The sequence below is a fragment of the Phoenix dactylifera genome, chromosome 2, assembly GCF_009389715.1.
Source record: "Phoenix dactylifera cultivar Barhee BC4 chromosome 2, palm_55x_up_171113_PBpolish2nd_filt_p, whole genome shotgun sequence".
In the NCBI taxonomy this organism is placed as follows: domain Eukaryota; kingdom Viridiplantae; phylum Streptophyta; class Magnoliopsida; order Arecales; family Arecaceae; genus Phoenix; species Phoenix dactylifera.
The window spans coordinates 22074100-22087661 of record NC_052393.1 but is presented as its reverse complement, the minus strand read 5'-3'; the positions used below and the strand labels follow the sequence as shown (position 1 = coordinate 22087661).

At 37.7% G+C, this 13562-nt stretch overlaps 2 protein-coding genes across 5 annotated transcripts in view; both read left to right on the top strand.

The window, feature by feature from the left end:
- The window catches only part of LOC103717014 (phosphoglucan phosphatase DSP4, amyloplastic), a 52049-nt gene extending 41350 nt beyond the window's left edge, over positions 1 to 10699 (top strand). For 3 of the 4 annotated variants that reach the window (XM_039123665.1, XM_039123663.1, XM_039123664.1), the window contains 5 exons: positions 2553 to 2648; positions 7204 to 7263; positions 9824 to 9931; positions 10012 to 10143; positions 10237 to 10699. In XM_039123665.1, the coding sequence (XP_038979593.1) occupies positions 2553 to 2648; positions 7204 to 7263; positions 9824 to 9931; positions 10012 to 10131 (384 nt within the window). In that variant the 3' untranslated portion in view covers positions 10132 to 10143; positions 10237 to 10699. The remainder of the gene's footprint in view (positions 1 to 2552; positions 2649 to 7203; positions 7264 to 9823; positions 9932 to 10011; positions 10144 to 10236) is intronic. The other variant, XM_026808419.2, reaches the window with a different exon arrangement.
- Positions 10700 to 10859: 160 nt separating this feature from the next.
- Positions 10860 to 13287, top strand: LOC103716999 (pistil-specific extensin-like protein). Its single transcript, XM_008805223.3, is given in 3 exon segments — positions 10860 to 12199; positions 12742 to 12926; positions 12929 to 13287. Coding segments are annotated over 3 exon segments (516 nt in total). The 5' UTR covers positions 10860 to 12015; the 3' UTR covers positions 13076 to 13287.
- Positions 13288 to 13562: the final 275 nt, after the last annotated feature.

The window sequence follows — 13562 nt, the reverse complement described above, 5'->3', positions numbered from 1 at the left end:
TGACTCCTAGTAATTTTGTTGGAAACCATGCCCATGGTTGCCCTGGGATGCATTCATGATCTGATAAAATGGCATATTTGTCAATTGATGAAGATGGTAGACAATAAGAAGGATGGTGATGAGACTGTTTCTCTTGTACCAATTGATCTTATCAATCTCCTCGGCACAGAAGGGAGAAGACTAAAGTGGTGGAAGAAGAAGAAGGGTGACGGTGACTATAATCTACCACTACAGCCAAATGGACTTCAATGAAAAGTCTAATACATCATACCATCAACCTTGGCCATAAATTCTAATCGTCTTAACCAAGGCTTCATATCTTGACCGCACCATACAATAAAGACCTGTGTCGCGTGTTGTATTGATTTGTAAGAGATCGGGGTATCATCCGGTTCGGTGAACCATGAGAAGACACAAGGAGCATACTGTAACAGTACATGAACTACGGGGTCATACCACAAGATCTGAAACCTTGTTCATAAATCTGGTATACTCTTCATATTTCCTTGTTGTTTTTATTGTTGTTACCTCGCTATGGCTAATCTTTTAATTCATATTTTGGTTTTTGATTTCTTCACAACATAGCCTGATTTCTCCATCATTGAATCCCTTGTGCTTCAATCATCATTTTGATTATACCTCATAATTCATGTGCCTGCTTCTTTACCCACTAATATTCTGACTATCAAAATATCTACCCTGACAGCCCTTGTGTCAGCATCCTGACATTGTCATATCTTCGAGACTAGTTACTTCCCCAACTTGCAAGTAGTTTCTTTCATCATGGCCTTATTCCAGCTTGTCTTTTTGTTGCAAGATAGCAGTCATGGGATCCACTTGTTTCCATTGTCATGTTCGACAATTGTTAGAAGTGAAAAATCATACTTCTATGCCACTTTACCACTACTTGAATTTACTAGCAATCCAGCATAATCTATTGCAGAATGGCTCTATCTATGTCAATCATAAAACTGAACCCAGAATAGTTTTGGTAAATGATGTTGAATATTATGCTGATTATTTGGCTGATGGTTTTATAAAGATAGGTCTTTCTTTGATAGTGCTTCCGCCTTTAGGTCAGCTCTTTGGCTCCTTGCTATAAAGAGTGAAGTTACCTTTGGGCGAGGGGAAGGAGAAAGTCAGTAAGAATAGGACCAGAACCTGGGAATTTCCTAGATATTAAGTGCCAACAAAGAACCTTGGCCCTCTCGCTTAAGGGTTTGGTACTTCAGTAGGGCTTGCCCATCCAGCAACATTTTTGACAATTGCATAGTTGGCACTGTTAACAAAGAGTTAGTGGATTTTGAATTGATTTGCAACTTCAAGCTTAACGTGTTATGACATCCAGGTGATCTCTTTTACTTCCACAATGCATTTAGAGTTGTTAGTCTTTTTCCCAATAAAGGCTGACCATGTGCAATATTTTAGTTTAACTCCTTTTTTTTTTCCTTAACTTCACACACTTGTTGTCTGAGGAAAAGAAATTATCTTGATGTTGTAGTTGTTAAATTTCTTACTTCAATCATATCACTACTTCCATGAAAAGCACATATTTTGAAGGGCCAAGTTGACAGAATGAAATCTACCTTTTGAGTGCGTAGCTGCAGCTGGAAACTTCCATTTTGAGAGGCACACCTGCAATATATTTTCTTTTGAAACTCATCCCAATGCCCCCTTCCTGAGCATTTCCTTGTTCTTATCATAATTTAATCAGATTTGCGTCCTGTATCCGCACCCAAATCTGCTTTGGCACTTGTACCTGCTTCTGGTAACTGAGTCCAACTGAGTGCATGAAAGTGTGCCTGCTTCAAGGATCCCATTTAATTTTCAGTTGTATCTCGTGTGAAGGTTACACCTGATTCCCTATGAGAGCCAACCCAATATATTGGACATTAAAATCATGTAGAGCAGAATCTTCTTAGCGATTTGTAGGTACTGTTGATCAACTTCTACATGGAAATTACTGTGTGTTTGAGAATAAAGTTGTATTTGTTTTAGAGTTGATTTATTTCTTCTAGACTATTGATTATTCCAGATTGTAGCTGATTAGTACCTCAACTATTCATTATCCTGTTGGACCTCTGTTTAGATAATTTACCTTGACTTTTGCTAAGTTGTTATCCTTTGCTATATATCTGAACGATGTAAAATCATGTATGATTCTCTTTATATGTATCTAGCTTAAATCTTTTAATGTTCTGACTGTTGATCTAACAAAGAACTAATCCTTACATTAGCATCCATCGTATCAAATGTACCAGTAATTCTTGTTTAGTTTGAGTTTTTATTTAACAAGCTATTATGCTGTTGTTTATTTGCCCTAGTTGAACTGGGTTAGTATGCTGAACTGTAAGGGAATATATGCTCAACTATAGTATCATTCTCTGTGGCATACTGAGAAACTACATATCAAACTCGCCTTATCCTTGGTTATACCTACATGCTCTGAGTTATGCTTGATGAATCTTTTTTTTAACAAGTAATCACATAAGACCATCTTATGAATTTAAGCAATATTACTCATTTCTATTAACCTAAATTCTTGTTTACAGCTCACAGGTCTATCCAAGCACCGTGTCACTCTAATGTGGGAAGGTGATAACTGCTCCTCGGTAGAAATATCTGGACTTGATATCGGATGGGAGCAGGTATCTTTGAAAATATAGAAATTAATTACAATAAGTTTTCCAATTAAAAAATGGATTCTGTTGATGGTAAGCACCTTTTTTTCATTATAGGACGTTAGTTATCTGACATATGACAGTTTTAAAGCCACTAGCAGTGAATAAAATGTCCTTCTATATGGTCAATGACAAATTGTGCAAGGATAAGTAGACATGACATATAGAAACTTCAGAACTACAACAGAGATTAGCTAGAAATCTTTTGACTACAGTTAGAGACATGGAGCAGGAAGGGAACATGAATCCTCAGATGGAATCATAAATTAAATGTTACCCATAATTCACGGTGAAACAAGAAATGGGGGGTGACCGAGTGACAAAAGGAACAAATGTGCTTTAAGAACAAGTTCATCATCATAATTAGTGATTGCTGTTTCTAAAATTTTTATGTTTCTCATGGCTCACCATTAAATGGTAGTTACATAATTAAGTGCATTACTATATTCAGTGGTTCCTTAATCTTGCTGCAAATCTCCCATACAATATAAGGGTTGATTACAGAGTCCATTATGTATAGTACTGTCATCCTGGTCCCATAGCATATAGATAATAGACTTTGATCTGTGCCATCGCAATTCAGCAAAGACTGGGACAGCTTTGCAGTTGAACAAATCCCAAATCTGTGTTTCTTAGTCAAGATTGTTGGGTTTCAAGTACTTTATCCCATAGAATTCTATTTACATAGGTTTGACTTTGAATCTGGCTCTAGATTCTCCATCTCGTGGTATAAATGTGCTCAACGTGATTAGGGGAATTTTGATACTTCCTTTTCAATCACATATGATGGCCTATGCAACAGTGAATGAATCTTTTCAGGAAGGCATTTACATATGTTCTTCCCAGATTTCATATCTTTTCTTCTGGAATGAAGCCAAATCTAAGGTACTTTATGAGAAAAATGGTTTTCCTACAAATTTTCCTAGAAAAATTAATCAATGAATTGTACAAAGGAAAATTCGTCCATTTTGTTTGTTCTCCAGCTCCGTACTCGTACCCTCATCTGAATTTATCTAGAGGGATACAAATTTTAGCATAGTAATATGAACAAATATGGATGTGGGCCATGTGGCCAATGCAAGGTATGGTAAACCGGCCGGAACCGGTCGGTTCCGCCTGTACCGAACCAGTGCCGATATGCACCAGTATGGTACAGCATATAAAAACGGTTCCAACCCTGCATATAAAAACGGTTCCGACCTAACCGGTTGGTTCCATACTTGTACCTGTGTGAACTGGGCCGGTTCGCACTGGCCCAAACGCTTTTTCCCCACGCGCCCATGCATGGGGAAGAGCGCCCACGCTGGAGCCCGTGTGGGCCACTTAATGCCACTTTGTGGCATTTAGCGCGTCCGCGGCGTAGATTTTTTTTTGGGAATCGCGCGCGGACGCACGAGCGGAGAATCCCGCGTGCGATTTCCTGCACCGGAACCGCTCCTGCGGCCGCTTCCCTAGCAGGAAATCGTGCTCGTGCCGGAACCGCGCATGCGGCCGATTTTCTAGCAGGCAGCGCGCCCACGCGGACTGCCAGCCTGTGTGGGCCATTTAATGCCACAGTGTGGCACTTAACGCGTCCGTGGACGCGTTGTTTTTTCATTTTTTTTTTTGACGTCCGCGTGCGCCGCGGACGCCCACGTCTCCGGTTCGGTGGAATCGGTACCGGTGCTCACCGGTGCGTCGGTACGGTCGGTCCAGCGAACCTTGGGCCAATGTCCAATATATGCATATTCCTATCCACCAAATAAATACAAATAAAGATTTGGATATACTAGTATTTGATCCATGTCTGATCATTTAGAAAATCCGAAACTATTGCAAACATAATATTGAAATTGTTTTAAATTTTAATCTTACATCATATTTGGTAACTTAATAAATATATTTACATTTTTGTTAGTTAATCTTTAATTATAGTTTGCCAGGTTTTTTTCACTAGATATTGTATGTGTGGCTGTATGTGCTATTGTCCTATGGACCAAAAGTGTTGGGTTAGAAAAATTTGAAATCTATGTATTGCATATATGTAGAATTTGGCGGAGATGCTATGCAACTTAGGCATACCTAAGATGAGTTTGAAGGAGACAATAAGTGGTATTTGCATGTCCCTTGTTAGTTGTCATAATTGTCAGATGTTTGTTCTAACTGTACTACTTAGTGTCCTAGGATAATTTGTTTAGTTATCTTGCGAAGCTTAGGGATGGGGAGTTTTAGGAAAGCAAGCATGACTTGTCATCCTGAGCGTATTTCTTCAACATGCTGATCAGCAAGATGCACTGATAGAGGGACCTATTATCCATGCTTCAGTTCTTTAGAACCTGTGGCATTTAAATGGAGGCTGTAGATGATCCAAAATTTTTGAATATATTCAACACAATTACAGACAGCATCTATTGATGACCTGTCATTATATGATTTTAGTAAGATTAAGGATTATATAGATGGCTATGATGATATTAAGGGTTTTACTAAAAATCATGAGATTGAGGGAATGTTATGTATTCTTTTTAGCGTTCTCACGACTCTGGCGTTATCCTTTCTTTGAGAAGGCATAGAAGATCCGGGGGACTTAAATGATCAGATATTGGAACAAAGTCTATCTGCATGAACAAAAGTACTTATCTTCTAGGAAGAGGTTCTAACTAATTATCTCCTACTTCGTTACACTCCACAATCCACATCACATGCCTTACTGAAAGAGTGGGATAGGATGATGGATTACATGGAGAGGCTTATGAGGGATGCTTGTGTTAAGGACAAGTCCTTACCATCTTAAGTTTTACAAATTTCCACAAAGCATGATACTAGCAACCATGGATTATGGTATCAGCAGGTCTAGTCAATACCACTGGGTTTGTAGTTTTTCGACCAAAAACCAACACTCTAGCAGATGCAGGACATTGATCCCTTTATGGGCCAAGATTGAAACCGGTTGGGACTGTCCGATACCAAGGCATGACCTGACAGAGTCGCTTGATTTTCAATGAAAAAAAAGAGAGCTATCGAGGAGGGAGTGTTAAACCTCTCATATATTGTTGACGCCTTCTCTATCGACTTAAGTTTACTCAACATGATACAAAAGCTCAGTTTTGCTAGAGAACTTGAGTTTGATTTCCTCCAATTTGGTTATTATTTAATTATCTCCAGTTATCTGTTATCCTAATTCCAGTCTGTCATAACTTGATTATCCCTTTACCGGTATAGTCTAGGGCGCATATATGTTGTTGACCCTTCCTCTATAGCATCTAGTATTTCACCACTTCCCTTTTTTCGACCACTAATTTAGCAAAAAATAAAAAAATATATATAGATAGGGAAAGTCTTGCCAAAATATATCAATATTCGCTGAAGGTTTATTTAAGATAAAAAGTTGAGTTGAAAACAATAAAAAAATGCCCCAATATAGTACCTAGAAGCAAGACTATCCCTAAAGTCGAGACAGTATCGTACGATACTGCTCTTGTTAAATGCCAGGACAAGGCTCACTACCATTATTTTAATCCTTGCTAGCAACTATTCTACATGAAGAGGCTCCGAGGGTATTGATCTATGAAGGCACCAAGCTTCTGTTTGGTCCTCATTTCTTCTGTTTCTTTTTGCAATCTCTTGCTTTTGTTCGAGTATCAAATACACAAAGTTTTCAACTTCAAAGTGGTGATGGACATGAAAACTCATCTGAGTTCCAAACTTGGGACATTCCAGTGGGTGTGTTTGTCTCCATTTAAGTGTAAAAAGTGAGTGAAACCATGTAAGGAGGAAGCCAATACATGCGAAGAACAATTTTTAGGTATTAATTTGTCAAGTTATTATTCATGATAATTATCACCTAATACTATATAAATGGCGCATTTATAAGAGGGGATGAATGGGAGGGCACTTAAGTAGTACCCACATTGAACTTGACTTCATAGGCCCAGGCCGAAGTCAAGTTTGCTTTTCTGCTGAAGCTGGAATTCAAGTTCTCCACGTTGGGCTGCATTTGTGGAAACACACATCTAGAACGAACCAATAACAATAGAAATGCAACTTGGGCTGTTCACTTACATGGAAATAAACATGCCCAATCGGGTGAGTATGACTACTTGGATGATTCTCAGTTCACAAAAAAAGTCATTTTTTTTCTATGATCAACATATTTGTTTGTCACATAGAACTGTTATCAGCAGTGCCTGAAAGTTATGTGCATCGGACATGGAAATTTCTATATTCACCTTGGATTAGAGAAAACCTTGAAAATATACATCGAACTATCTAAGCGACATGATGATGGAGGAAACAACATTTAAAAGTGTTTCAAAGTGATGGAATGCCCTGACAGGTGCTATCATTCTTCCTGTTTTATTTAAAATTTCGTCAGGATGTCCTGCACTCATAGCTTTCTTTTTCCCATCTAATTTAATTGATGTTGACCTTGTCATTACCATGATTTTTAATAATAAATGCTTAGATTCTTTTTTCAGCTTGTTATTCAAAAGTTCAACTCTTTGCTTAAGGTGCTTATGTTGAACTTTTAATATTTTTGCAGAGACTCCCTCTGAAATTTGATGAAGACCAAAGATTATGGATTGTTGAGAGAGACTTACCTGTGAGTATAGTGATCTGTTACTTACATTTAAGAAGATGCCATTATGTTCAATTTAACTTTTCCATGTCCATGAAATTTCCTACTTTCATAAACGTTTAGTGAAATGTTATTAAAGTACATTTGGAATGATATGCTCGCACTATTTGACCCGTGACCCATGTTGTGTGTGTACATATAGAGAGATTGAGAGATTGTGTGTGTGTGTGTGTGTGTGTGAGAGAGAGAGAGAGAGAGAGTTGAGCTAGAAGCATACATTAAAATTTGATCCCAAATCATAGCAGTGGAAATTGAGAATCCACATCGTCAATCATGATCTACAATGTTTAAAATGCCTAAAAACTAAAAATGAAAACTGGCAGTTTCTTAATGCAATAAGTGAACCCAAATGGACAGTGACGATAAACATGTGTTATTGTATGGTGTAGCACACCAATGGAACTGAGGATCGCTCTATCCAAAATTGATTTACCACTTAAAATTCATAGGCACCAAAATTTAACAAGTTATAATGAAATGAAGTTGTCCTTTTAACATATGAAAAGTAAGAAACATATGAGACCTTTTTTCATTTTGATATTAGCCAATTTAGGTGTGGCTATGGATGCCAAAATTGCTGGAATGGGATTTCACCATCAGTACCATACCATTCTGATGCCCAACCGGCATCGGCACATGAATAGTTGTCTGATGCCAAAACCATCTGTGCTGGCATGTACTGGCCATAGTAGTGTGTACCAACGACATCGTACTAGTTGGTACCAATAATTTTTCATTGGTATGTACCAGCCATATTAGTGTGTACCAACGATATCGTATTGGTTGGTACCAACAAATTTTCATTCTTTTTGATGTTTTCAGTTTCAGTATGTACTTGTCCATATAGGTACCGTACCAATACTATACTGTTCTGATATGTATGAGGTTTGGTACAGTATTAAAACCTTGTATATAGCTAATCATGGTGTAAAGATTCACTTATGTGTTTTTTTTACAATTGAGCTAGGTTAAAGAAAAAAATACATGGTGGGTCATATAAATAGAGATATTTCTAAGTTCAAACTCCTTATCATGATTTATACACCTTGAAATGCATATGGACCAAAATTCAGGTTGGAAAAGTAGAACCATTATGCGGTTGTATAGAAGCACACCACAGACTAGAGAGGGAACCAATCATTATCAATGGCAATAAGCTATCTAGAAATGATGACGTATGAACTTTGGATTAGTACAAGGGTAATGGTTTCATTATGCAACATCTATGGGGAAGTTAGAGCATCATAAGTCTCGCCAAAAAAGGGTCAAGCATCAAATTGAGGGATAATTTGATTAATTTACAGGGCTACTAAAGGCCACTATAGGTTATTGATGATTCTGCTTAGGATTGATGATATTATGAGATTCACATCTATTCTTGTTGTGAAAATTGAGGTGTAGTTCAATAGAAATGAAGAAAGGACGTAATTAAGGTTGCTATTAGCTAATCTGGGAGCATAAGGTGGGAAGTGTGGATCGTGTTTTGTGTTGGTTGTGGCCCTTCTTGAAGCTCCCAAAATCAAGAAAAGAGACCATAAGCCTAAAAACAATTGAAAAATAAATAAGCATGAAAAATTAGAATATTGAAAGGTCTGATTAAGTCAATCAATAGGAAAAATTAGTGGTATTCAATTGCGAATTATTCAAGTTTATAATAGGAAACATTGTGCATCAGCTTTGGATACTATCCATTAATAGTAAATTAAGCCCAAAGAAGAAAGGAAATGGAACCAAGGGTGTAAAACCAATATAAAGATGGAAATGGCAAGGAAATGACTTGGAGGATCTAAAAGCAACAGATGGAGAGTTTGAAGGCCAAAAGAGGTCATTGGTGAAGATCAATTGGGATCAGGCAAGGCTCAAGCTGAAAATTTGGTAAGCAACTTTTGGAGTGTGTCAGGCATGAGTCCAAGATCTAACATGACATTGAGGAGGTTGTGTATTGATCAGTCTTTCCTTTTATGAGGGATCGCCTATGAAGAGTATGCTCTTATGTGACCCAGACCTAATGCGGATAGAAAGAAAAATTGTTACAAGGTGTTTAAAAAAGATGTAATAACTTAGTCAACCCAAAATGTGCTATCACCGTCTGAATTCTTGTTACCATATAATGCAGTATTCTGTACTTGCTGCTTATAAAAATGAGCCATAAGAGTAATAGTATGGTCTTTGTCTAGGAGGTGTGGGAATTCTTTTGTCGTATAAAATTAATCCCCATGTTGCTTATGCGACACAAGTTGCTTGCTAGAACATATTATCCTTGTGTACTTTAAACTGCAAGATATGACCGTATTCATAGATATGTAACTTTGTAATTGTACCTTAACCAACATTCTGTTGTTAAGTTGCTTCCATAAAGCAAAATTTTGTGTGTGTTAGTTTAATATCTAGTTTATCTCCATATTTTATATATATGTGCACTGAAATGTACTCTATATATAAAAGGATAGTCTTATGTAATTTCAGTTAAACCTTTGATTTGGTAACTATGAAATGTTACATTTATTTGCATTCTTAATTGTAGGAAGGATGCTATGAATACAAGTACATAATAGATGGTGATTGGACATGCAATAAGTATGAGTTAGTAACCAGACCAAATGATGATGGCCATGTGAACAATTATGTCCAGGTAAGATTCCACCATGAAGCATTTATAATAAACTCTAACTCTTTGAATAGTATAATACAAGTGTTTCTTTTGGCTTGTAGGTCTTGAGAAATGACTCTAGTGTGGAAACTAGAGAGCTACGAAAGCGTTTAACTGGTGAAGATGCAGATCTCACAATGGAGGAACGGCAAATGATCAGAGATTATTTAGAGTCCATATAGCGAGTAGCAAGGGTTAGTTCTCTATGCTTTTGTAGTATAACTCGCAACCATATCTTGTTGGATCAATAATGAATCTTCCATTACCTCAACTATGTAATGTTACAGATCTCAGACATGGATGGGCACGTTTGGTTGGTGATGGAAGTAATCATGCAAGAGAGGAACAGTAAATCACCATGCAACTTTAAGTACACAACCTATATAGAGTGCTAAAGATGAATGCCATGTCAGATATGTGATTATTCAATATCGCAATATAAGTTCATCCTAGTCTTGCCCATTTGCTTCCCTCTTGGGGATTCCTGAATGCTCAAGGGCACATGATCCAAATAATTGGAACAGAATAATCAGCGAGCAACTCACTTTTGCCTCAAATTTGCATTATTATGGACAAACCCTTGCCCAGTTGAGAGCATTGCGCTCTGTCCTTAAAACATGTTGGTGAGACTGCTATCAATCTTTGTACAGAAACTACTATAATTCTGACATTGAACTGGGCTTTTTGCTGTAATCACTGTTCTTCTAAACTCCCTATGTCTTAAAATTTCAAATCTGAGCATTCGCCAAAACCTGAGGACAGGATCATCCTTTCGTTGGTGTTACAATGCATCAAGCCCCCAAAATTATTGCTTGGTGGTTACACGGAGTAATAAACATAAAAGTAATAGAGAATTATTTTGTCCAAGTTTAGAAAATGATTGTTTGAAGAATCTTGGTAGGTGGATTGTTGACAGTAGATCCAATTATTGCTCTGCAGTGTGGTCAGAGTAATGGCTTCTATTTTTATGCTTAAATCCATAATCGGGCAGCTTTGATTGCCAACATAAACAAAAAAGCTTTTCCTGCAAAATCCAAAATTATGGAGTGTTTCAAAGAAACCGCTAATGATTGGTTTCTTTCCCAATGATCACTTTTCTGAAAAAAATGTGCACAAAACAAAATATAACCTTTGATTTTCATTAATAATCATTCCAATTCTGTGTTGCTTGTTAATGAAATGTAATTCATATGTTTAGGGAAAAATCACTTATTCTCTGTCATACTTCATCAGAAATTTATCTATATTGTTGAACGATATCAATCATGGTGAATCAGTATATCATGCTGTTTGCACTGGAGAGTTACTTCTTGCTGTGATATCCATGTGGATACTTGGTAGGCTTGTATATTTCTTTTGCACGGTTGGATCAAGTTATAACCTTTAGATTGCATTTTGTTTAGATTTTCCCCTGGCATGACTAATGCAGCTCGCCATCTAATAAGTCTAGGGTTTATATTTCACTAATGTAATTATTTGTGCTGCACTTTCATCAAACTTTGATCCATACAATATAATTAATTTAATCGAATCAAGAAGTTTTGACTCATATCTTGTTAGCAATAGAAGTATCCTAGTGTGAGGTGGTAATTAGTTGTCATTTTCATTTTATGGCCTTAGAAATTGTTCCGCAAAATATAAGAAGTTTTGACAGATCGCTGGGTATTGCCAATTTCTCCCATCCTAAAAATTCAATTACTAGATCCCAAGAGAAGTATGATCCTTTTTATCCCTAAAATTATGAAATAATGGAACTATAACCATTTCTCTCTTCAAATTTCTCCATTACAACAATATATGTGTTTTTCAGGAACTTCCCACCCCAATAGATTTTCAATATTCAGGCATGCATACATACTTGGGCCCTTCCTAGCCAAAGAAAAAAAAAGTATATCTGGATTCATCCCTATGTTGGTAAATGAAGTGGACTGCACGTCCGTAGGACGTGTCAGTTGGTGTCACGTCGTGTCACAGTATCTGTAAACATAAAAAGATACCTATATATTTATCCATCAAGGTAAAGGAGGGGGGAACTCGTCACCTCAGAGCGAAGGGGAGAGAGAGAGATGGGAAGTGGTTGGACCTTGGCATTGATTGGTGTTGCAGCTGCGCTCGGAACGATGTTCCATGGCGTGGAAGGATGGAAGGACTATGATGGGAGTAAGGTGATACATGTAGGAGGCAAAGTGATGTGCCAGGATTGTACAAAGGGCTGGAATCAATGGGTCCACGGTGCCAACCCAATCAAAGGTAACCAAACCTTCTCTTCCCTCTCAAGCCTTGCTCCTGTAGATTCCTGTAATTCTCATGCAACTGCGAAAACCTTTATTATAAAATTCTGAATATTCCCAAAATTTTCAGCTTGAACTCTCCCTTCTTCCGGTCATTCCCATGATTCATAGATAGTGATCCCTCTGATCCTATCACCTACTTCCTCTTGTTGTTTTTTAACATGAAATGCTGCTAAAAAATATTGCTAGAAATTTACTTATTTTGTTATCGTATTTCCAACTTTTCTTTTCTTTTTTTGAATCCATAGGACCCCAAAATTAATTCTTAAGCTACCAATGTATCTAAAGAGCAGCTTAACTAATGAATAAGCAAGCCTCCGCGCAAATAGACATAGCAGAGTCTGCTTGAGCTCGAGCTAAACTTGAATACCCTCGAACTAGTTTCGCAAGAAAACTTCATTGATTTTTCTTTTTAGCAAAGAAAAATGGTGTAACTAAAGATTATTCTTATTCTCACCGCTTTCCCAGTCTCTTTCACCGAAGTGTGTCGATCTTATTTAGGTTCCAGGGTGGCCGTGACGTGCATGGATGCCCGCCGGCGGGTGGTATACTATGCAAGCGACAACACCGACGAGCACGGTGAGTTCGACCTGCTGGTGACCAAATACATCTACGGTAAGGAGCTCCCGCCGGAGGGCTGCACCGTGAGGCTCGTCTCCTCGCCTGACCACACCTGCAATATAAATATATAATGACCAACTTCGGCGGTGGCCAGACCGGCGTGAAGCTCCGCCGCCCCTCCCACGTCTATCCCAACCTGGTCAAGTACACGGTCGGGCCCTTCTACTTCACGTCGTCCATCTGCAACGAACCTCGCCAGGGACGTGGCTACTGATGCTCCAATGTCTTGGTTTGGCCTAATATATTTGTTGTCTTAATAAGGATTAAGAGGTTTTTGTGTTGCTCTTTTCTTTTTTTTCGTTTATTTTTAACTATGGGTGTTACAAAAAAGATTCCTGAGATTCCAACAAAAAAGAGGAACGATTAGATTTGTTAGCAAGAGAATAATGATGGTGAAGATGAGTCTTATTTTTACCTTCAAGATAATGATAAGTTCTGGATTGAAAAAAAGAAATCCTTCAAGATTATTTTATTTATTGGATGGATCAAAATTTTGTGTGACTGCAGTAAGTGCTACTCCCCGGGCAGCAGTCGAAAATATTAGCTGTAATAAGAGCTGAAAAAAGGAAGCTAAAGTTCACATTTAAAAAGATGGATAAGACTAGCCTTATCCGTTTTTTTGATTTTGGCGAAGTATGAAACGATGGTTTAGCCAAAAAAAAAAGTATGAAACGATAAGGTGTTCCATTTCCACCTTGTAT